This window comes from Littorina saxatilis, linkage group LG3, assembly GCF_037325665.1.
Source record: "Littorina saxatilis isolate snail1 linkage group LG3, US_GU_Lsax_2.0, whole genome shotgun sequence".
NCBI classification, from domain to species: Eukaryota; Metazoa; Mollusca; class Gastropoda; order Littorinimorpha; family Littorinidae; genus Littorina; species Littorina saxatilis.
This window is the reverse complement of record NC_090247.1, coordinates 61,035,503-61,060,878: the sequence shown is the minus strand read 5'-3', so window position 1 is coordinate 61,060,878 and position 25,376 is coordinate 61,035,503. Positions and strand designations below refer to the sequence as shown.

General features: G+C 41.6%; 1 protein-coding gene across 3 annotated transcripts in view; it reads left to right on the top strand.

Annotated features, from left to right (window-relative positions):
- Positions 1-24,856, top strand: part of LOC138962849 (beta-1,4-N-acetylgalactosaminyltransferase bre-4-like) — a 97,696-nt gene extending 72,840 nt beyond the window's left edge. For all 3 annotated transcript variants that reach the window (XM_070334815.1, XM_070334814.1, XM_070334813.1), the window contains exons 5-8: positions 3,423-3,545; positions 12,951-13,055; positions 22,526-22,676; positions 24,379-24,856. In XM_070334815.1, coding sequence (XP_070190916.1) covers positions 3,423-3,545; positions 12,951-13,055; positions 22,526-22,676; positions 24,379-24,384 — 385 coding nt within the window. In that variant the 3' untranslated portion in view covers positions 24,385-24,856. The remainder of the gene's footprint in view (positions 1-3,422; positions 3,546-12,950; positions 13,056-22,525; positions 22,677-24,378) is intronic.
- The last annotated feature ends 520 nt before the right edge of the window (positions 24,857-25,376 follow it).

Genomic DNA, 25,376 nt, shown 5'->3' with positions numbered 1-25,376 from the left:
TGTGTAAAGTGGAACACTGTGTTGTCAAACTCGGAACACATACAAACACACCCTGACTCTCTTTCTAGCTCTGTCTGTGTCTCACACACACACATATACACCCACACACTCTCATTCACACACAAACAAGCACACATTGCCACACACACAAGATAAATAAATACGTCATAACATTTTGATTAAGCCATTTTATGTAAATGTCTTTTTTTCAACATCATATTTTGATTTTTACCAAGGAAATAACAAATCGGATAACAATTTAAGCCTTAAAACAAAAAGATAAATAAGGGCTAGGTCTAAAAAGGACTGAAAAACAAAACCTTAAAAAAAAAGAGGAAAAAATAGGCAAAGAACCGATTTCGCAGACAATGTCCTTTGTCTTCTACTGTCAGCGCAGTCATCGTGTGATTACTGTGTGCACTTCTGGCACTATAACATATCCTCAGGGGAGTTGGTGCCACCATAGACCAAATAGCCTGGACCGCCAACTCGTCACGTGACCCTTCGAGGTTACGACGCTCGACTTTCAGGGGCGCTTAGCGTCCGGTTTGAAAGGCCAGCGATTCGAAGACAGTGAAAAGAAAGCACGCTCCAGTTATTTGTGACAATGGGAGGTGACAATGAACTGGATTTTCCAAAACTCCAAACTAAACTTAACAAAACTCATCGAAAAACATGTTCCATATGCACTTTAGCTGAGTTTATTTTAGCATTTTCAGAACTTACCTCGGCAACTTCGTCCATGTTTACAATCGACACCGGATATGACATCCCCCTGATTTCTGAAAGGCCATGTAAGCGTAGGTTCCTAAATGCGAGAGGCCGCTACCTCGTAATAGAGAGAAAGAGCGGAGAGAGAGCTAGTTGGCGGTCCAGGATAAATGGTCTATGGTGCCACACATGAAGCAGTACCACGAAATTTCGCAGCTTCATTTGTACCCCTCTTCTGTTGACAAATAGATATAAAAGGGCTACCTGCCCAATTGACTAAATGTAAAAATCATTACGCATAAAGTCTCAAAGCAAATAACTAAGAACAGATTTAAGAACTGATTTTGCAGACACACACAAATTGCTAAGTATGTACATATTTCGAAGTCCTTTTGTCCGCTGCTGTCAGCGCAGTCCTCGTGTGCCCACTGTGTGCACATCTGGCACTCTGGCCCTTCGTGTACACTACATTGGGGTGTGCACGTTAAAGATCCCACGATTGACAAAAGGGTCTTTCCTGGAAAAATTGTATAGGCATAGATAAAAATGTCCACCAAAATAACCGTGTGACTTGGAATAATAGGCCGTGAAAAGTAGGATATGCGCCGAAATGGCTGCGATCTGCTGGCCGATGTGAATGCGTGATGTATTGTGTAAAACAAATTCCATCTCACACGGCATAAATAAATCCCTGCGCCTTGAATATGTGCCTGATATAAATTGCATTCAAAAATTTTTTTTTTTAAATCCCTGCGCTTAGAACTGTACCCACGGAATACGCGCAATATAAGCCTCATATTGATTGATTGATTGTATCATGTTCTCAGGGGAGTTGGTGCCACACATGAAGCAGTACCAAGTGCTTTCCCCCGGGATAGAACGCATCATTGAGAATGTTCTTTTTTCCCTCTGATCAGAAGATATTCCACTCTTGTTTCTCTGAGCAGAAGATTTTGTAGCTTCAATCTTTCCTCTTTTCTGTTGACCTGCACGCCTTTTTGCAAGTGAAATCTCGCTCTAGCTTTTGCTTGTAAGGAGAAGATTGTTTTTTCGTGATGATCTCTTTGACGAGCTTGTGGTTGTGCGTTGCAGGACATCAGCAGCAGGTAAGCTTACATTTGCTGCTGACACCAAGCAATCATAATGACCAGAATCTCCATGTACAGTGTACAAAACAACGATGGGGGTGACGTTGGCAAATTTATTTCAGCTTCAAGAATGCTATTGATTAGTTCTTGTTCTATCTCTGGTGTTAATGTAAAAGGTCTTCCTGTGAACTTTATAAATGACTTTTAAGAGTTGTGACAGTAACACCATATGCTCTTGATGCGCAATGCAAACCCATATCTCCGTTTTTCACTGCCGACAAAGCGCAGCCCATTTCTTCTGGTAACCACCGCCGTTCGGGTCTCATAATACCGTCAAACAAATCCATCAATTATTCAATAAAACTTATAGAAAGGAAAAACACAACAAAACCGAAAAGAGAATTGAATACGTGAATAAAACAGCAGTGTTCTGTTTATTGTTTGATGAGGGTAAGATGGAACAAAATGCGGCAAAGCTGGAACACTGTTCCATGTTTGCCTCTCTTGTGTGTTCCATCATTGCCGCATGGCACCTGCATGGATTTCGCGTTTTTCTGTTGGATACACTTGACGTTTCAAATCTTTTTTTCCGTTCAAGTTATTGCAAATCTATGAAGGTTTATCAGAGCAATCAACATTTTACGTGAACGTATATAGATAAAGAGTAATAATACGAATTGTAGACGGTAGAAATAAGAAGAAGAAGGAAGAAAAGTTTAAAAAACGTATCTTTTTGTTTTTTGTTTTTGCTGCAGTAGTCATTATTTTTGCTGGAATAATATCAAGGAATGTCACTAGACATTTCTGCAAAACAATTGTTCATGAATTGTTCCCCGTTGATCGCATATTGAGGTGTTCCAAGTTGGCCGACTGTTCCGGGATTGGCGACTTTCCCTTACTATTGCATAATATTCTGACTCTAATTGACTTGCAAATTTTTGCTTTGCACCTTGTCGTGAACATTAATTTTATAAACTACAATGTTTCATATAATGCGCTTATGTACATACACTTATATTGTTTCACTAATTATGTATGTATGTAGTAGTAGTTATTATAGTAGATTTAGTCCCTCTTTAGGGCGAGGGCCAGATGCAAAGTATACCAATGCTTATTCTGTTACCCTCGTAAAATAAAGAATTGTCATTGTCATTGTCAATGTCTCCCTCTCTCTTTCTCTCTCTCTCTCTCTCTCTCTCTCTCTCTCTCTCTCTCTCTCTTTCTATCTCTCTCTCTCTTTCTCTCTCTCTCTTTTCTCTCTCTCTCTTTCTCTCTCTCACTCTCTCTCTCTCTCTTTCTCTCTCTCTCTTTCTCTCTCTCTTTTTCTCTCTCTCTCTTTCTCTCTCTATCTCTCTCTCTCTCTCTTTATCTCTCTCTCTCTCTCTCTCTCTCTCTCTCTCTCTCTCTCTCTCTCTCTCTCTCTCTCTCTCTCTCTCTCTCTCTCTCTCTCTCTCTCTCTCTCTCTCTCTGTATTACATCGTTTGAAAAGCTGTGGGGGACTAAGATTTTTTTCCCAGCATCGCCAAAGAATATCGCTTTCCCAAATCCAACCCATGTATTGAATTTGATATTATTCACTGTGCACATTATTAACAAGTTAGCTGATAAACTCTGTGTGTGCAGATTACCCTACACGGGAATCTTCGGTGGAGTGACTGCCCTCAAACGTGAACACTTCTACAAGATCAACGGTTACTCCAACGTCTATTTCGGGTGGGGAGGGGAGGATGATGATCTTGCTGGAAGGTAAGGGTGTGTATGTATGTGGGGGGAGGGGGGTGGGGGTATGTGCGTATGTGTGTAAGGAGTGGGGGGGGAGTATGTAGGGGAAGGGCTCCTAATATGGACCACTTTTTGTTTCATGCCGATAACTAGCTTGTTTAATTCTTGCGAAGAAGTTTCATTTTGTGTTTGGTAGTCCTTCTCTCTTAGGTTAACCGTTGGGCCTAATTAGAGCGCAATAGCTCTGATAGACATTCAGCAAAAATTAAATACAGAAAAATTCACAAATGGACCATATTAGGAGCCTGGGCGCCCAATATGGACCAGATTTTGCTATTATTTTTTGTTTGCAGTAGAAAATCGGGGTCAAAATTGCTTAAATGTAACAAATACGGTCTGAGCTGTCATGTATATAGCAATTTTTGTGTGATAAAAGCTTTGGCTGTGGACAAAAAACGAGTCCGTTTTAGGCGGCAAATTTAGAGTGAACGCTGCCAAAAGTGAGAAAAAAAAGAGAAAAAGCCTAACGGTTTTGAGGTTTGTGTATCTGCAACTGTTTTGACATGTGCAAGTTATCCAGAGAGGGTGAATACAGCAAATGAAATTGTTTTGAGCGCTCTAGCGCCGTTAGTTTGTCAGAACAGGAGGTGATCCATATTAGGAGCCGGTCCATATTAGGAGCCTTTCCCCTATTTTATTGAAGCCGGGGTATAGGGGAACGAGTAAGCTGACCATTTTGAGTACGGGTAAGAGAGTGGAAGACAGTTTTGGTGTGGGAAATGTATAGAGTCATATGCTGCTCTTTTAAAACGCATGCCCTTAATGGTACACTACCGCAACACGGTGGCCTAGTGGTAAGGCGTCCGCCCAGTGAGCGGGAGGTCGTGGGTTCGAACCCCGGCCGCGAATTTGCGATTCCTAAACGCCCCACTGAACGACTGACGTCACATGTCGCTTCGGTCTTTTCCGGAGGAACACCGCGTGTACATAATACACACTTCGATCGCGTAGCACTGCCATTGCACATTTTCGCAACGAAAACCGTGCCACTGTTTCATTCATCTTGGTGTGTGTTAAATCTGAAAGCAATATAAGTGAACGAACAATTGAAAACATATCACGTTACTAAACTGTAGCTCAGTGTTTCAGTGTGACGTGGAAGTGTTCAAATATCTGCTGTATCAGGCAAGCCGATTTGGTTTCACCTGAACGACTGCGAGAGGCGAGCGCAAACCGTTGTGTTGTTCAGAAATGGTGTTCCCTTTGATATTTTAGTGGACATTCAACTTCAAATGCAACCTTTCTTAGCCGTAGAGTTGGTAACACAACCTTCATGCGCGAGAAACGCCACATACGACGAAGTAACCCTGAAATGCCTTCACTTTTGTAGCCCTGTCTGTCAGTTGCTGTCGTAGCCTAGTGGTTTGTGCTCCAGCTTGAAGGTCAGCTGACTCGGGTTCGACTCCCTTCCTGGTTACAGTTTTTTACACCCCCGGTATAGGGGTGTGTATAGGATTCGCTCCATGTGTTTGTTTGTTTGTGTTCGCATATAGATCTCAAGAATGAACGGACCGATCGTCACCAAACTTGGTGAACAGGTTCTATACATTCCTGAGACGGTCCTTACAAAAATTGGGACCAGTCAAACACACGGTTAGGGAGTTATTGGTGGATTAAGATTAAGATTAGGATTCGCTCCATGTGTTTTATCTCCCACAATTCCGAGAGGAATGGGTCACGTGAGATAGAACGCGGGAATACGACACTGAACGAATGGTTTCCGTCCTGTGAAGACGTGTTGGTGCACTGTCTCTCTTGCTTTGCTTTCATTTTCCTCTAACCTTTCTCTGTACAAGTTTTAGTTGTAGGTTAGTTGAAGTGTATTGACTATTTTGATTGTTTATCATTGTGTCAACTTGCAAGGTAAGGAAACAGTTTGGAGTTTTCGGTGTTTGTTGGTTTTTTGAACCGGGAACTTGTTGTTTCGCGTATGAATTTTATTCGTCGAAGCTAACACATGGAAATGTTAGGCGTCAGTCGGCGCGTTCATTGTTTTTGCAGGTGTGACCTACTATATTTGGGTCAGTTGGGATCGTTACTTGTTTTTGCACGTGTGACCTAAGGTCAGTCGGAATTGTGACTTGTTTTGGTAGGATGACATATTATTTTGGCTACGGAAATGAAGTACACGTTTGCTGACACAGTCAGTCACGATTTGCTGACATAGTCAGTCACGATTTGCTGAAGCAGCCTCTTTGTTTTTTCAGCAGCTGTCTCGATTACAGCAATTACTATCGCCTGAGGCGAACTATGGGCCACAGAAGGTCCGCTGTGCTAAGGCTGGGCACTAGTCCATTGAAGATTTGAAAATCTTTGCAGTGGATTTTAAATTGTTTTCATACTGTAACGGGTGCGCTTGCTCGTCCGCAGGAATCAATATAACTTTTTCGTGTGGTTTTTGTTCGGAATATGGCGGACTCGGGAGGTGGTGAATGTGCTGCTGGCGGGAAGAAAACCGGCAAGAAACCGGCGAAAGCACAACCTTCTGAAGTGATACCGTCAGAAAAGACGGGAGTTGATAAGTCTCTTTCAATAGAGAAGAGCTCGTCTGGCCCACGTGATTGTGAAGTTACTCTGAAAATGGAAAAAATTTTGGAGACAATGACTGCCTTGTCTGGCAGACTATCTGATTTGGAGAAAGTTGGTAAGCTTAATGCGACGCCTGTTGCTTCAACATCGCGTGGAACCGAGTCGCATGGAACCGAAAGCAGTTCGGCGCAAGAGTCGCAAGCGGATGGAGAAGACGGTGCTTCGGTTAGATTTGCTCATGAGCAGTTCGAAAATGAGTTTGATTCCGCTGAAGACACGGATGTTGCTTCGGACAATGATTTTGACGCAGGCATAGTAGTGGATACAGTTGGCGAGGGGATTCATCCATCTCTGGCAGATCGTTTTGAGGAAGGACTTCTTCTTCCATCAGATCGGGCACGTGTGCGAGACACTCTTCAGAACTATCCGCGGCCCAAAAATGTCACGTCGCTTCGAACGCCGACTCTCAATTGTGAATTAGATGGCAAACTGTTAGACAAGTTCGCAAAGAAAAGAGACTCGAACCTGTCCTTTGTTCAGGAACAAGTAGGTTGTACGCTGAAAATTATCGCTCAAAGAAAAACCAGCAAGTCGGAAGTTGAGTGAGCGTGACAGCTTTAGCAAACTGGCCGATGCGGCTCGACTTCTTATGGCTTCACACAAGGACCTGTCACAAGTGCGGCGCGAAGCACTCAGGCCGACACTTAGCCAAGACTGCAGGGCCTTATGCAATGCGCAGCTAAATTTCAAACTGACGTCTAACGAGTTTTTGTTTGGGGAGGATCTAGCGAAAAGGGTCGACGATGCAGTGAAGAACAGGAAATTATCATCCACACTGTCACAGCCCCTTTCAAAAAACGCCACCAGAGGTCGTCAGTTCTTCCAAGGGCGACCTCGACAACAGTTTCAGCAGAGACAACAGTACCAGCAGAGAAGAGGTGTCTCCAACCGACAGACAGGACACAAATTCTCTCCCAAGTTCCACTCCCAACAGAGCGGGATTCCCTCCAAGAAAACAAAACGGGATTAGAATCTGATATTTGTGCGCCAGCGGTTTCTATTTTTAGGGAACAGGTCAGTTCAAAATTTGTGAATACTCCTGAGAACTTTCATAGTGGAAAAGTTGCTGATCATTTGAATAGTTGGAGACAGTTAACCTCTGATAGATGGATCCTTCAGCAAGTCGCAGGAATTGAAATTGAATTTATGATCACTGGTGAACACATTCCAGACAGGAAAGAAATTAGATTTTCTTCTTCCGATGATGAGCTAGTGGCTAATGAGGTAGCGAAGCTAGTGGAGAAACAGATTGTTCAAGAGGTGGATCAACGGCCAGATCAACTTTTATCCAGTATTTTCTTGCGTCAGAAAAAAGATGGTAGTCAAAGGGTGATTTTAAACCTAAAAAATTTGAATCAGACAATTGAAAAGATTCACTTCAAGATGGATACATTAAAAAACGCAGTGTCATTAATGAAAAAAGATTGCTTTTTTGCCTCAGTTGATCTAAAAGATGCATATTTCTCCATACGCATCGCTCACAAGTTCAGAAAATATTTCAGATTTCAGTTTTATGGCAAAACTTTTGAGTTCCTGGCTCTTCCACAGGGATATCGTGATTCTCCCCGCATTTTCACGAAACTACTAAAGCCTGTATTGGCCCACTTACGTTTATCTGGCCATACCCTTCTGATATACATTGATTATACCCTTTTGCAAGGAGACACTTTTGAAGAATGCCAGGCAGCAGTGTTAGATACATGTGCTTTGTTGGATCGTTTGGGCTTTACTGTGCATCCTGTGAAGTCAGTATTTACACCTACTCAATGCATTGAGTTTTTAGGGTTTCAGCTTGATTCTCAGAACATGTTAGTTTCTCTGACCCCCCGGACAGTTGATAAAATTCGTACTAAGTGCGCTGATTTGGCTGGAAGAAAGAAATGTACAATTAGGCAGTTGGCTGAAGTTATCGGATATTTAGTGGCTGCCCAACCGGGTGTTTGGGTTGCACCTCTCTTTTTTAAACGATTAGAGATCGCAAAAAATGAAGCCCTTGCTGTTAGGAAAGGTGACTTTGATGCAGAACTTGTGGTTTCAGAACAAGTTCGTTCAGACCTTCTCTGGTGGATTGATAATGTAAAGCAATATCCTTCCCCTGTTAGCAGAGGCATACCTACTGTAATAGTAAAATCAGATGCTTCGAAAATAGGGTGGGGGGCGGAGTGTCAGGGTAGCACCACAGGGGGAATGTGGACCAAGGAAGAAGCTTTTGAACATATTAACTGTTTGGAACTTAAAGCAGCTTATTTTGCCTTGAAATCCCTTTGCAGGGGATTATGTCACTCTTACATTCAGTTACTTACAGACAATAGCACCACTGTTGCTTGTATTAATAACATGGGCAGCACAAAAGTTTTGTGCAACGACATTGCCAGAGACATTTGGTTGTGGTGCTTATCACATAGTAATTGTGTAACAGCAACACACTTACCGGGTTGCCTAAATATAGAGGCAGATGCAGAATCCCGTGTAGATAGACACAACATTGAATGGCATTTGGACACACAAGTGTTTGCAGAAGTCATCAATCGGTTTGGTCTCTGTGATGTAGACTTATTTGCTTCTCGTGTTAACGCACAGTTAAGAAAGTATGTTTCATGGAAACCTGACCCAGATGCATGAGTTGCCATTGATGCATTTTCCTTAGACTGGTCATTGTTCAAGGCGTTCTGTTTTCCGCCTTTCAGTCTCATTCCAAGAGTGCTCCAAAGGATAGAAGTCTTAGAGGCGGAGTGTGTGCTGGTGGTGCCATTATGGACAACGCAAGTGTGGTTCACGAAACTGTTGCGTCTACTAGTAGAACTGCCGGTCATGTTGCCCCGAAAAGAAAACTTACTCAGTCATCCACTGACAGGGGAGCACCATCCACTACTGAAGAAGATGAAACTAGTAGCATGTTCCTTGTCCGGACAGCCCTCCAGAAACAGGGAATTCAGGATGAAGCAACAGACATTATCATGTCAGCCTGGAGAGAGGGTACGAAGCGTAACTACGAGTCATATTTCAAACGCTGGCTTCAGCATTGCCTTGAACGGGATAGAGATCCCTTTTGTGCCTCTCCACATGAGTTGATAAGGTTTTTAACGAAACTGTTCCAAGAAGGCAAAGGATACAACACTTTGAACATGGCACGAAGCGCTGTTTCCGCATTGTCCATTCAGGATAATTGTTCAGTGGGTTGTCATCCACTGGTGAAGAAGTTTTTGAAAGGAGCTTTCAACAGACGGCCAGCTTTGCCCCGTACTTGTGTGACCTGGGACGCTAATCTAGTGCTAAATTTTTTAAAAAAGAATGGTCACCGGCAAAATTTTTATCGCTGGCGCAATTGACGCTTAACACTGTGCTGTTGTGCTTGTTGGTCTCTAGTCAAAGGGGACAGGCGATTTGGTTGATGGACTTGCGTAACATGAGTTGGACAAAGGAAGATGTACGATGTAGGTTTGGGGATTTGCTCAAAACTTCTGGCCCAAACAAACATCAGAATGAAGTGGTATTTTGTGCTTTTCCGTCTGATTTGGCAATTTGTGTTGTACATTATTTGAAACAATATGTCAAAAGAACTCGTGCATTTAGAGGAACAGAAACGAGACTCTTTATCAGTTGGACAGCCCCTCACAAAGCGGTGTCGAGAGATACTATCCGTCGATGGACAAAGATTGGATTACAAAAAGCGGGTATTGACATGACAATATTTACGCCGCATTCAACTCGTTCCGCTGCATCTAGTAAAGCTGCAAGTAAAATTCCACTGGCAACCATTCTGAAGACTGTTGGTTGGCGTCGGGCTAACACCTTCACAACTTTTTACAAGAAACCAGTGGACAGTGGGAGGAGTTTTGGACAGGCTGTTCTGTCATGAAGAATTGGGGTAGGTTTATATGTATTTCAATTCATCGACAGTGCTAGGGTGTAAATGTTGCAGACTTTAAAGTCTCACGTGACCCATTCCTCTCGGAATTGTGGGAGATAAAATTACATAATTATGACGAGCTTACCTGAGTAAGTGAAGTCTAATTGTGGTTTTATCGACCACAATGTAGAGAGGAAAGGGATTACGTGCCTCGCCCTAAGTTGTCTTCAGAGTTATACTGATAACCGTTTTCCCTCCCTATCCCTTTCCTCTCTCTTTCTCTTTTTTCTGCACCATTTACACGTCGTTAAACAGTGACGTATTCCCGCGTTCTATCTCACGTAATCCCTTTCCTCTCTACATTGTGGTCGATAAAACCACAATTAGACTTCACTTACTCAGGTAAGCTCGTCATAATTATGTAATGTGTTTGTTTGTTTGTGTTCGCATATAGATCTCAAGAATGAACGGACCGGTCGTCACCAAACTTGGTGAACAGGTTCTATACATTCCTGAGACGGTCCTTACAAAAATTGGGACCAGTCAAACACACGGTTAGGGAGTTATTGGTGGATTAAGATTCTACAAGGACTTATAGAGGGACATATTAATGGTCAAAGGGAAATAACCTTCTCAGTTGGTGGCAGTGAGAATGGTTATTTCCCTTTGACCAACGGGGGTGTTTTTCCTACCTCGGAGGAATTTCTTGTTTTTTCTTGTTTGCTTTATTTTTGTCATCTATTTTGTGTCCTTAACTCCACCCTTCAATCTTTTCAACCCTGATGCATTCCGTTTTAGTTTTTTTTAGGGTTTTTTAAACCATTTCCCCCAAAGCGGTTTAGCACGGTGGTATGTTAGGATGAAAACGCGATTACACAAAGCTCACATGTGCACGGTCTGCAAACTAAACGACGTGGGCTCACCGTTTTAGCCAATAACAAGCACACACATTAAACTGCAGCGCAAAGCGAACTTGAAGAAATCAATATAGTTACCAGAAACAAAACCGTGCTTCGCACCGAACAGTTCGACAGTGGCTGACCTACTGACCGAACCGCACCTCTCGCTTGTGACAGTCGCTCATGATACAACCATTCTTTTGCCGAGTCTGAAATTGATCTTCATAAAACTATGTGTAAGTGTAGCAAAAGAAAAAACTAATTTCTTTCATATTGCCTGAATAATAACTGTATTAACTGATAATCAAGGTGGCATCGCCGAATGACTGCAAGTGCAACGCGATCGAAGTGGCACGCGGTGTTCCTCCGGAAAAGGCCGAAGCGGCTGTGACGTTAGTCGTTCAGTGGGGCGTTTAGGAATCGCAAATTCGCCCGCCTGGCGTCTGGCATTATGGGGTTAGTGCTAGGACTGGTTGGTCCGGTGTCAGAATAATGTGACTGGGTGAGACATGAAGCCTGTGCTGCGACTTCTGTCTTGTGTGTGGCGCACGTTAACTGTCAAAGCAGCACCGCCCTGATATCACCCTTCGTGGTGGACTGGGCGTTAAGCAAACAAACAAACAAACAAACAAACAATGGTACAATCTTTCCCGTGGAAACAGTTTCCCAGATCCGCCCGGGCTGTTAGATTGGATAGGACCTCTTCTCCACTTGGACACACACATATAATCAACATGCTGACTTCATCCTGCGCAGAGTTGGAATTTTGGAGGAATCCATTTTGCATATTATAACTCGGTCCCGTCCGAGGAGGGTCTGATTTCCCCCATAGGGCTGTCTGTGAAGGGACACATTTTTTGGTTTCCTCTCTCTTTTGCTCTGCTAAGAGATTTTAACAAATCTCAGAAGAAAGTCTCTTCTGACTTTCAATTGTTTCTTTCACAACTTCTGATATTTTATATATATATATATCTTGAGGAGGGTCTGATGCTCCCAATAGGCTGTCTGTGAAGGGATACTTTTTTTCTCTCTCTTTCTCTGCTCAGAGATTTTAACAAATCTCGGAAGAAAGTCTCTGCTGACTTTCAATTGTTTCTTTCACAATTTCTGATTTTTTATAATGTGGTCACCGTGAAAGTTGCATCGCCTTAAAGCGATCCAATTGAACAAGTCTTGCAGGAAACTTCTTCTTTACCAAGTCCTGTGTTGAACAGCAGTGAAAAGTTGACCGCTTTTCCTGTTTAACCTTTTCAAAATTAGATCTAACTTGTTCGCGTATCCATTTCTGGATCTGCAGGCTGGTACAGTTACCTCCCTTTAGGCTTTTTCAAATTTCCCTTGTTTTAACCTAATTGTTTGGTTAAAACTTTTCTAAATTTCTAAATTCTTTCTTAATAAATATCAATTCCATACTTTGGCCTTAAATCAAAGTGTTTCCCCTCACAGATATCCCCTTGGGGTTGTCAGATGAGGGTAGTCTCCCATGCCAACAGAAGCTACCATTCAGAGAGTGGTTTGCTTCTTAGTTGGATACCATGGGTTGACACCTCTCGCCATCAGTACCACCTAACCACTGATGAGACACAGTGTCGAAACACGTGTCTGGGCTAGGTACCAAAACAATGGTCCTCCTCAGGACTAGGTTTCCTTGTGATACGTCCCCCACAAAGGGACTTTGCTCTGAAAATCTCGGTCCCCTTGAGGAGGGTCTGTGAATAGGCTGTCTGTGAAGGGATACTTTTTGTCTCTATCTTTCTCTGCTAAGAGATTTTTACAAATCTCGGAAGAAAGTCTCCGCTGACTTTCAATTGTTTCTTTCACAATATCTGATGTTTTATAAATATATATAAATATTGACACGAGTGTCTGTAGAAAATTAATTCATCCAACAACGAAATCTTCGTTTCTTTATCTGTGACCCCCTCCCCTCCCATCCACTCTTCTGGTGTGTCTGCTGTTCTTACGGTGTGGTTTTCCAATTTTATTCCTCAGCGTTCGTATAATGACATAATTGTGTGTATGACGTCACAGGGTGCGCGGCGGCGGACTGAAAGTGACACGCTACAGCATGGATGTGGCTCGCTACAAAATGATCAAGCATTCCCGCGACAAGAAAAATGAACCCAACCCTAAAAGGTAAATAAAGAAGCTGGCTGTGAGTCTGGCTGGCTGGCTGGTTGGCTTGCAGACTGTGTACATGCTCTCTCCGACTTGCTCCCGCCTTCTCTCTCTGTAAGAAAAGCACCTGCTTGCTTATTATTATATTATTATATGCCATTTCCCTCGTTAATACAGAATTTGTCTTTGTCTTTAGTCTCGTCTCGTCTCGTCTCGTCTCGTCTCGTCTCGTCTCTCTCTCTCTCTCTCTCTCTCTCTCTCTCTCTCTCTCTCTCTCTCTCTCTCTCTCTCTCTCTCTCTCTCTCTCTGGGAATATTTGTTTCTTTCAAGTTTTGTCTATAAATCGTGTTCTGCTCTATTTCGTCTTTCCTTATTATTATTATTATTATTATTGTGATCATTTTTATGCGCCTAATCTAGATATAGCCCTAGGCGCTTACATATTAATTTCTGCCGTTTGAAATGGAATTTTTTTACAGACAGACAGACAAACAGACATTTTTTACACACAATATATAACGCATTCACATCGGCCAGTAAAGCTCAGTAGCCTATTAGGCGAGCATTCACCTTTCACGGCCTTTATTCCAAGTCAAACGGGTATTTGGTGGACATTTTTATCTATGCCTATACAATTTTGCCAGGAAAGACCCTTTTGTCAATCGTGGGATCTTTAACGTGCACACCCCAATGTAGTGTACACGAAGGGACCTCGGTTTTTCGTCTCATCCGAAAGACTAGCACTTGAACCCACCACCTAGGTTAGGAAAGGGGGGAGAAAATTGCGGCCTGACCCAGGGTCGAACACGCAACCTCTCGCTTCCGAGCGCAAGTGCGTTACCACTCGGCCACCCAGACCTTATTGTCCTTTCCGTGTCTCGTCCTGCCCCTTCACCCTCTCTCCAAATGACATCAACCACCAGAATACCAAGTACCAACCGAGACAAAAATAGCCACATTTTTCTCATCTCAGAATGCCGGCGGTGTAAAAGGTACACCTGTTGTGACCCCCGTAGAACAGTCCCCAAGGGGGTGAACTTGAATCTTTAAACGGAGTGTTACAACGGCAGTTTCAAACAAGAAAAAAAATACATGAACATTGACACTGTTCTGTGTTCAGTATTAGTTTGTTCTCATCTCAGAATGCCCGGGTGTAAATGGTACACCTTAGTGTTGTGACCCCCATAGAACAGTCCCCAAGGGGTTGAGCTTGTATCTTCAGACAGAGTGTTACAACGGCGGTTTCAAACCAGAAAAAAAGTTACATGAACATTGACACGGTTCCGTGTTCGGTATTAGTTCGTTCTCCTCGCAACCTCCATATTCTATGAGTTTCACAAGGACGTGTAGTTTTGTTGAGATCATGTTAAATTAGGCAAGGTCCGTATAAATTACATCTAAAGAGGTTGCGTCTCGAAGGAATACCAAGTACCAAACCGATACAAACATAACGACATTTTTCTCATCTCAGAATGCCCGGGTGTAAATGGTACACCTTAGTGTTGTGACCCCCTTAGAACAGTCCCCAAGGGGTTGAACTTGTATCTTCAGACAGAGTGTTACAACGGCACGCGCCGCAGTTTCAAACAAGAACAAATTACATGAACATTGACACGTTTCCGTGTTCGGTATTAGTTCGTTCTCCTCGCAATCCCTATAATTCACGAGTTTCACAAGAACGTGTAGTTTTGGTTCATGTTACATTAGGCAAGGTCCGCATAAATTACGTGAGTCGGTTGCTGGAATTGACAAGCATTCCACCTCGTTAAATGTTAGTCGATTTGCGATATAAAGTTAGCCCTTTCTAGCGTTTAACAGATGGGTGTGTGTGTGTGTGTGTGTGTGTGTGCGTGTGTGTGTGTGTGTGTGTGTGTGCGTGCGTGCGTGCGTGCGCGTGCGTGCGTGCGTGCGTGCGTGTGTGTGTGTGTGTGTGCGTGCGTGCGTGCGTGTGTATGTGTGCGTGTGTGTATGTGTGTGTGTGCGTGTGTGTGTGTGTGTTTGTGTGTGTTTTTGTGTGTGTGTTTGTGTGTGTGTGTGTTTGCGTGCGTACGTGTGTGTGTATGTGTGTGCGTGCGTGCGTGCGTGCGTGTGTGTGTGTGTGTGTATGTGTGTGTGTGTGTGTATGTGTGTGTGTGTGTGTGTGTGCGTGCGTGCGTGTGTGCGTATGTGTGTGTGTGTGAGTGTGTGTTGAATTCCTCCGAGGTTTGCTGAAAAAAGTGTGGTCAGGTCTGTAAAATTATGTGCATAGTAATTGAGCTGCACGGGTTGACACACATTTCCGCCCGATGAGTTTTTTCGATTTGCATTTTGAAATAAGGCTGTTCGGGTTAAACACGCGCGCGCGGTCGATCTGTTTAATCAATTTATGTTCCACAAATAGCAAAAACCCGTCAAGAGCATAGCATAAATCAATTCATCATATAAATAAGAAATTAGTAAATCTAAAATAAAACAATACAAAAATGACTACAAATTAATTAAAAGCATACTGACTTTTAACATTGTGACATGGTATGGTACCACAAATGTTAAAAACAAAGCTAAACTCCACCGCATTGTTGCGACGGCTAGCAAGCTTGCTGGGCAACCCCAACGACAGCTGACCAGTCTCTACGAAGCTGCCATTAAGCGGAAAGCTCTCAAAATTGTCCGTGATCCGATCCATCCTCTCAACCCCTGTTTCGAAATTCTCCCTTCAGGTAAACGTTATAAGGTCCCTTTGGCACGCAAAAACCAGTTTAAAAAGTCATTCCTGCCTTCTGCAGTCACCATTTTAAATTCTTCTCGCATCACGTAGAGGCTGGTCGGCTGGGAAAAAACAAACAATGTGTACATGTGAAGGTGTGTGGTAAATATTTGTAATGTGATTACTCGGCTGTGAAACCCAACTCCTGTGATATGAGAGGGTAAATTTACATAGTGCAATATCATATTTGATTGTATCCCTTTTATGTTTTATGTTTTATGTGTGTCGTCCTATACAATTGTTGTTATAATCGTTTACAGGCAGGCAGGGTGTGCCGAAGAAAAATTTCCATTTTTATGTAATATTTTAATGGACAATAAAGTGCTGTTATTATTGTTATTGTTATTAATAAATGTGAACCACTATGTCATATGTGATTGAATGAGAGCATGAAGGAGGGGTACGCAGAGTAATCGTAGATCTAGCAGTTGACAAATTCCCGAATTCTTTCATTGTTTCCTTCCCTCTTTTATTTTTCTCTCACTTATTCGTCGAGTATAGATACCATTTTTTTTCTAAAAACTATGGCAATCCGAATGGTGCAAAAGTCCCTTTTAGCTCTTGATGTCTAAATAACACATTATTTAGCTAAATAACGCGTTATTTAGCTAAACAATGCTTTATTTAGCTATATCATGCATTATTTAGCTAAATAATGCATTGTTTAAATTAAACAATGCATTATTTACAGATACAGAAAAAAGAGAGCCCAGAGCACTAAATAATGCATTGTTTAGCATAAATAAGAGATTGTGTTTGTAAATAACTCATTATTTATAAATAATTACGCGTTTTCTCTAAACAATATATTATATGTAAATAAAGTGTTATTTAAATAAATAAAATATTATTTAGATAAATAAAATATTATTTATCTAAATAAAATATTATTTAGATAAATAAAATATTATATGTAAATAAAATATTATTTATCTAAATAAAATATTATTTATCTAAATAAAATATTATTTAGATAAATAATTTATTATTTAGATAAATAATTTATTATTTAGATAAATAATTTATTATTTAGATAAATAATTTATTATTTAGATAAATAATTTATTATTTACTGTTTTTGCCTTGAAATAGTATTATTACACTAAATAATGCTTTATATAGCTATATAATAGGTTTCCGCTATATAATTCATGATTTGGTAAATAATACATTATATACCGTAAATAAAATATTATATACCGTAAACAATTCATTGTTTAGCGCATCGCGAAGCCGTTTTTTCTCTTGTTGTTTTTTTCCACGTGTTTCCGTGGATCCACGAGAGCTCTGTTGATTCTCAAACTGACCAATCAGACAACTAGCATCTGTACACTAATTAAAGTCCCATTGTTGAGTGTGACGAAAACTCGTGGTGACGATTTTAAAACATGTTGGGTCACGCATGGTCCAATCTTACATGGTCCAATCTTACATGGTCCAACCTTACATGGTCCAACCTTACATGGTCCAACCTTACATGGTCCAATCTTACATGGTCCAACCTTACATGGTCCAACCTTACATGGTCCAATCTTACATGGTCCCATCTTACATGGTCCAACCTTACATGGTTCAACCTTACATGGTCCAATCTTACATGGTCCGATCTTGCATGGTCCAATCTTACATGGTCCAATCTTACATGGTCCAACCTTACATGGTCCAACCTTACATGGTCCAACCTTACATGGTCCAATCTTACATGGTCCAACCTTACATGGTCCAACCTTACATGGTCCAATCTTACATGGTCCAATCTTGCATGGTCCAATCTTGCATGGTCCAACCTTACATGGTCCAACCTTACATGGTCCAACCTTACATGGTCCAACCTTACATGGTCCAACCTTACATGGTTCAACCTTACATGGTCCAATCTTACATGGTCCAATCTTGCATGGTCCAATCTTACATGGTCCAACCTTGCATGGTCCAACCTTGCATGGTCCAATCTTACATGGTCCAACCTTACATGGTCCAACCTTACATGGTCCAACCTTACATGGTCCAACCTTACATGGTCCAATCTTACATGGTCCAACCTTACATGGTCCAACCTTGCATGGTCCAATCTTGCATGGTCCAATCTTACATGGTCCAACCTTACATGGTCCAACCTTACATGGTCCAACCTTACATGGTCCAATCTTACATGGTCCAATAATATATATGGACCATGTAAGATTGGACCATGTAAGGTTGGACCATGTAAGATTGGACCATGTAAGGTTGGACCATGCAAGATTGGACCATGTAAGGTTGGACCATGTAAGATTGGACCATGCAAGGTTGGACCATGTAAGATTGGACCATGCAAGATTGGACCATGTAAGATTGGACCATGTAAGGTTGAACCATGTATGTAAGGTTGGACCATGTAAGGTTGGACCATGTAAGATTGGACCATGTAAGGTTGGACCATGTAAGGTTGGACCATGTAAGATTGGACCATGTAAGGTTGGACCATGTAAGGTTGGACCATGTAAGGTTGGACCATGCAAGGTTGGACCATGTAAGATTGGACCATGTAAGGTTGGACCATGTAAGGTTGGACCATGCAAGGTTGGACCATGTAAGATTGGACCATGCAAGATTGGACCATGCAAGATTGGACCATGTAAGATTGGACCATGTAAGGTTGGACCATGTAAGGTTGGACCATGTAAGATTGGACCATGTAAGGTTGGACCATGTAAGGTTGGACCATGTAAGGTTGGACCATGTAAGATTGGACCATGTAAGATTGGACCATGCAAGGTTGGACCATGTAAGGTTGGACCATGTAAGATTGGACCATGTAAGGTTGGACCTTGTAAGGTTGGACCATGTAAGGTTGGACCATGTAAGATTGGACCATGTAAGATTGGACCATGCAAGGTTGGACCATGCAAGGTTGGACCATGTAAGATTGGACCATGCAAGATTGGACCATGTAAGATTGGACCATGTAAGGTTGGACCATGTAAGATTGGACCATGCAAGATTGGACCATGTAAGATTGGACCATGTAAGGTTGGACCATGTAAGGTTGGACCATGTAAGGTTGGACCATGTAAGGTTGGACCATGCAAGGTTGGACCATGTAAGGTTGGACCATGTAAGATTGGACCATGCAAGGTTGGACCATGCAAGGTTGGACCATGTAAGATTGGACCATGCAAGATTGGACCATGTAAGATTGGACCATGTAAGGTTGAACCATGTAAGGTTGGACCATGTAAGATTGGACCATGTAAGATTGGACCATGTAAGGTTGGACCATGTAAGGTTGGACCATGTAAGATTGGACCATGTAAGGTTGGACCATGCAAGATTGGACCATGCAAGATTGGACCATGTAAGGTTGGACCATGTAAGGTTGGACCATGTAAGATTGGACCATGTAAGGTTGGACCATGTAAGGTTGGACCATGTAAGGTTGGACCATGTAAGATTGGACCATGTAAGATTGGACCATGTAAGGTTGGACCATGTAAGATTGGACCATGTAAGGTTGGACCATGTAAGGTTGGACCATGTAAGGTTGGACCATGTAAGATTGGACCATGTAAGATTGGACCATGCAAGGTTGGACCATGCAAGGTTGGACCATGTAAGATTGGACCATGCAAGATTGGACCATGTAAGATTGGACCATGTAAGGTTGGACCATGTAAGGTTGGACCATGTAAGGTTGGACCATGTAAGGTTGGACCATGTAAGATTGGACCATGTAAGATTGGACCATGCAAGGTTGGACCATGCAAGGTTGGACCATGTAAGATTGGACCATGCAAGATTGGACCATGTAAGATTGGACCATGTAAGGTTGAACCATGTAAGGTTGGACCATGTAAGATGGGACCATGTAAGATTGGACCATGTAAGGTTGGACCATGTAAGGTTGGACCATGTAAGATTGGACCATGTAAGATTGGACCATGCGTGACCCAACATGTTTTAAAATCGTCACCACGAGTTTTCGTCACACTCAACAATGGGACTTTAATTAGTGTACAGATGCTAGTTGTCTGATTGGTCAGTTTGAGAATCAACAGAGCTCTCGTGGATCCACGGAAACACGTGGAAAAAAACAACAAGAGAAAAAACGGCTTCGCGATGCGCTAAACAATGAATTGTTTACGGTATATAATATTTTATTTACGGTATATAATGTATTATTTACCAAATCATGAATTATATAGCGGAAACCTATTATATAGCTATATAAAGCATTATTTAGTGTAATAATACTATTTCAAGGCAAAAACAGTAAATAATAAATTATTTATCTAAATAATAAATTATTTATCTAAATAATAAATTATTTATCTAAATAATAAATTATTTATCTAAATAATATTTTATTTAGATAAATAATATTTTATTTACATATAATATTTTATTTATCTAAATAATATTTTATTTAGATAAATAATATTTTATTTATCTAAATAATATTTTATTTATTTAAATAACACTTTATTTACATATAATATATTGTTTAGAGAAAACGCGTAATTATTTATAAATAATGAGTTATTTACAAACACAATCTCTTATTTATGCTAAACAATGCATTATTTAGTGCTCTGGGCTCTCTTTTTTCTGTATCTGTAAATAATGCATTGTTTAATTTAAACAATGCATTATTTAGCTAAATAATGCATGATATAGCTAAATAAAGCATTGTTTAGCTAAATAACGCGTTATTTAGCTAAATAATGTGTTATTTAGACATCAAGAGCTAAAAGGGACTTTTGCACCATTCGGATTGCCATAAAAAACACCCGCGTCTCTGTACGCACATCACTTTCTTTCTTTCTTTATTTGGTGTTTAACGTCGTTTTCAACCACGAAGGTTATATCGCGACGGGGAAAGGGGGGGGGGAGATGGGATAGAGCCACTTGTCAATTGTTTCTTGTTTACAAAAGCACTAATGAAAAATTTGCTCCAGGGGCTTGCAACGTAGTACAATGTATTACCTTACTGGGAGAATGCAAGTTTCCAGTACAAAGTACTTTAAAACATTTCTTACATACTGCTTGACTAAAATCTTTACAAAAATGGACTATATTCTATACAAGAAACACTTAACAAGGGTAAACGGAGAAACAGAATCCGTTAGTCGCCTCTTACGACATGCTGGGGAGCATCGGGTAAATTCTTCCCCCGAACCCGCGGGGGAACGCACATCACTGTTTTCCTGGATTATTTCGTGCCCAGTGTAAACGCCAGACAATTTGCATTCGAACTGCCACAATACTGTCCACACAAATTACGAAGCACAGCACGTTGCTTAATGTAATCCGCGAACACGCGTGTTGAGGAATAAGTCCTTTGTTCTGTTTCTACTTTTGGAAACTGTGGAGTGTGATTTTCTCACTTTCTCTCTTATCATTTGCATTCCTGAACTTTGCCTTAATAGAATGTGATGTCGCATTGCGTTCCTGTATATCCTGTTGTGTTGTGTTGTGTTGTGTTGTGTTGTATTATATTGTATTGTATTGCAGTGTGTTGTGGTATTGTATTACAGTATTGTACTGCAGTGTACTGTATTTTGTTGTACATGCATTGTATTGTATTGTATTGTATTGTATTTATTGTTTTCTATTGCATTGTATTGTATTGTGTTGTATTGTATTGCATGTGTGTAAACATATTATATTCAGTAAACATAGGACAACGAATAACCGCAAAGCATAGTCACTTGGAACTATAGAAACAAGTTATAATGCGGTCTTGTATTGCAGTCAAATGCATTGCACTGCATTGCGTTGAATTGCAACTGGTTGAGTTGCATCGCATTGTATTTAGTTACATTACATTGTCATCTTTGTAGGTTCCAAATGTTGAATCGGTGCAAGAAAGGGCAGACAGTACGGCCTTGTATTGAATCGAAATGCATTGTACTGCATTGCATTGAATTTCATAGAGTTGCATTGAGTTGCAATGAGTTGCATTGAATTGCATTGCCATTACATTGTATTTTTGCAGTTTCCAAATGTTGAATCAGTGAAAGAAAGGGCAGGCAGTACGGCCTTGAATTCAATCGAAATGCATTGTACTGCATTGCATTGAATTGCATAGAATTGCAATGAGTTGCATTGAATTGCATTGCATTGTATTTTTTCAGTTTCCAAATGTTGAATCCGTGAAAGAAACGGCAGGCAGTACGGCCTTGTATTCAGTCGAAATGCACTGTACTGCATTGCATTGAACTGCATTGAGTTATATTGCATTGTACTGAATTGCATTGTACCGTTTACTGTAATTGCATCTGTGCAGGTTCCAAATGTTGAATCAGTGAAAGAAACAGCTGGCAGTACGGCCTTGTATTGAATTCAAATGCATTGAGTTGCATCGTATATTGCATTGAATTGCATTGTATTGCATTCAATTGCATCGTATTACATTGAATTGCATTGTAATTGTATCTTTGCTGGTTCAAAATGTTGAATGAGTGGGAAAAAACGGCATGCAGTGCGGCCTTGCATTGAATCGATATGCATTGTACTGCATTCCATTTTTATTGCATTGTGATGCATTGCATGGCATTGCATTGCATTGCTTTGTATTGTAATTGTATCTTTGCTGGTTCAAAATGTTGAATGAGTGGAAAAAACGGCATGCAGTGCGGCCTTGCATTGAATCGAAATGCATTGTACTGCATTCCATTTTTATTGCATTGTGATGCATTGCACTGCATTGAGTTGCATTGTATTGCATTGAGTTGCATTGAATTGTATTGTATCTGTGCAGGTTTCAAATGCTGAATCAGTGGAAAAAACGACAGGCAGTTGATGGTCTGAACTCTCTGGAGTATCAAGTCAAGAAGGTCGAATTCCGGGAAGGCTACACGTGGATGTTGGTCACGGTGGATCAGGAAAAAATGCTCAAGCCTTTAGGAAAGGTAGGAGGGAGGAGGGTGGATGATACATGTTGAGGTTAAGGGAAAGGAGGGGGGGGGGGGATGCGGGTGGAATTCCACGAAGCCTTCATAATTATGGATGATGGTCACGGTGGATCAGGAAAAAATGCTCAAGCCTTTAGGAAAGGTATATGGGGAGGAGAGTGGATATATAATGAGGGGGTTAGCGTAAAATAAACACCGATATTTTGCAGAAACTGCGACATTTGATATAGAGGAGGTGTTTTATGGTCTCTGACGTCTACATTGAGAGGCGTTGAAGTAGTCAAAGGGAACAACGCCTCTGTAGTATAGTGTGATTGTGTGCGTTTCTTCCAAGGAGAAGGATTTTTCGCAGAAACTGCGACGCCTAAATAATATAAAGGAGATTTCTCATGGTCTTTGACGTCCAGATGGAGACGGTCGTAGATGGGGAAAAAAAGAGGAAACTCCCTATACGAGTCTTGGTTGGCGGTAAAAGTAAAAAGAGGTGGCAGAGAGAAAAAGAACATCGACTATGTAGCTACATACATAAGCTTGGTTACTTGACACATGGAAAGGCAGAGGCCCCAACCTACAGGTTTGCTTCCACCCCCCCCCCCCCCCCCCGCCCCCCGGCAACCCCACACACGCACGCGCACACCAAGGCCGAGCACGTCGCTTTATGAAGCCTATAATAACTTTGGCCTTTCTCGCGATCGAACGAAACCGTCTCACGTTGCAGTCAGGTAAGGACACAAAGTTGCAACTATTGTTTCAAGGCGGATCCATCGACAGCCCTGGACACGCGTGAGGTCGTCTCGGCCCGTATCTCCCTGAAACTGTAGAAGTCGTTGTGCAGTGTAGCGTGAAACGAAGAGTGTCGAGTGTCACGTGCATAGCTTGTTGCAGTGAGGAGACACTGAGAGGCGCACCTGTGTCTGTGATTAGACGCGGAGAAATGGAAATCATTATCTGTGAGGTAATGGGTTTGCAACCGAGATTCGGTTTAGAGTCGGTGTCGTGTCCTTTTTGAAGGTTTTATGTGTCACCGGATTTGGTGCACACGTGTAAGCACGGTCCGCCCCACCCCCCGTCTTCTCGGCCCTACCCCTCCACCCCGCACTAGATTAGAGTTTTCTCCCATTTGGTTTTCTTTCACAGAGTCCGTCTTAGTCTATATTCCTTCTCTCTTTTATTTACCCGGTTTCCTCTTGTAGTCCTATATCTGAGTCCTTCCGTACATAACATCAATCCTTTGGACTGTATACAACAATGAACATTTAAAATCAAAAAGAAAAAAGAAGAAGAAAAACAAATTTAATTCCAGATTTTTCGTGAAAATCTAAGACTAAAGACTTTTCGTTAGCCTTTACAGAAACAACCGTTTTTGCCGTTCTATATGGAAATAAAAACCACCTAACAATAAAGTATTGACTTCATCTCATATTTCTTCAAAAGTATCTAAAGAGAAAAACAGTTGCACGTGACGGTAACCGTCGCCCAAGGTCAAGGTCGAAGGTTGCACGACATGAAACCGGAACTCAAAGATAACATCTAGCCACAAGGGGGGGGGTGTGTGTGTGTGTGTGTGTGTGTGTGTGTGTGTGTGTGTTAGTGCCTTTCTGCCTTTCTTTGATGTATTGACTCAGATGTATTCTGAACATAACACACACAAAACTATATTGGAACTGTTGTATATTTTGTTTCTCTTTTTCTTTTGCAGAGTTGACGATAGTGTGGAACATCACCATGTGTTCACTGCCATGTTGTGCCAACGCTGCCCTTGATCTCAGTATATGGACAATAGAAGGGCGGAAAGCAATGAAATCCATTCAGCCTCCAAAGCATGCGGCACCAATACTTACACAGCTAGCGAAGACCTCAAAGGAGACGTTTTCCACTGTGCACCTGACTTGGTCATCCGACATTCTCTTTGTCCTCAAACATCATCATCTTCTTCTTCTTCTTCTTCTTCTTCTTCTTCTTCTTCTTCTTCTTCTTCTTCTTCTTCTTCTTCTTCTTCTTCTTCTTCAGCGTTCGACGGTTGTGTCCTTATAATCTTAGGCCTGCTGATTGTATGAACTCGCAGGTTCGGCGCAGGTCTTCCACAGTTCCCCAAAGTTTTGTGTCGGGGGTTGTCCTCTCTGGCCAGGTCAGGTCGCGCAGGGGGCATGGTGAGGGCGCTCTTGTAGAATGTGCTGGGGGGGGGGGGGGGGTGATCGTCATCGCCACAGTCACATAGAGCTGTGGCTGCAACGCCTATTAAACATCTTCATCTGCTGCTTCTTCTGCGTTCCAGATTTTAAAGTGGAAGCATTTACTCTCGTTTTACAGTACCACAGTATGCATGGCTGCAAAGTCTTCAGCTGCACTCTGACCGCTTCGGGTCTGGAACATCAGTTTAGTTCCATCCGTTTCCTCACAAAACGTGCTAAAGTGACAGAACATCTGCATAGCGCCATTTGTCACATTGCAATTTTTATTTGTTATTGAATTTTTATTTGTTATTGAATTTTTTTCAAGGTGGGTCTTCTTTTTGAGTTCGGAGCTACAGTACTACATTTTTGGAAGAGAAGGTCCAATGCCTAAAATCTTAAACACGATTTTAATACATGGCGTTGTATTCTTTTATTTTATGTGATAACTCTTGCAGACTGAGGTTCACATACTCTGGTCCATTCATGAACAGTGTGGGATCCTCGCGAGAAAGCCAACTGCCAT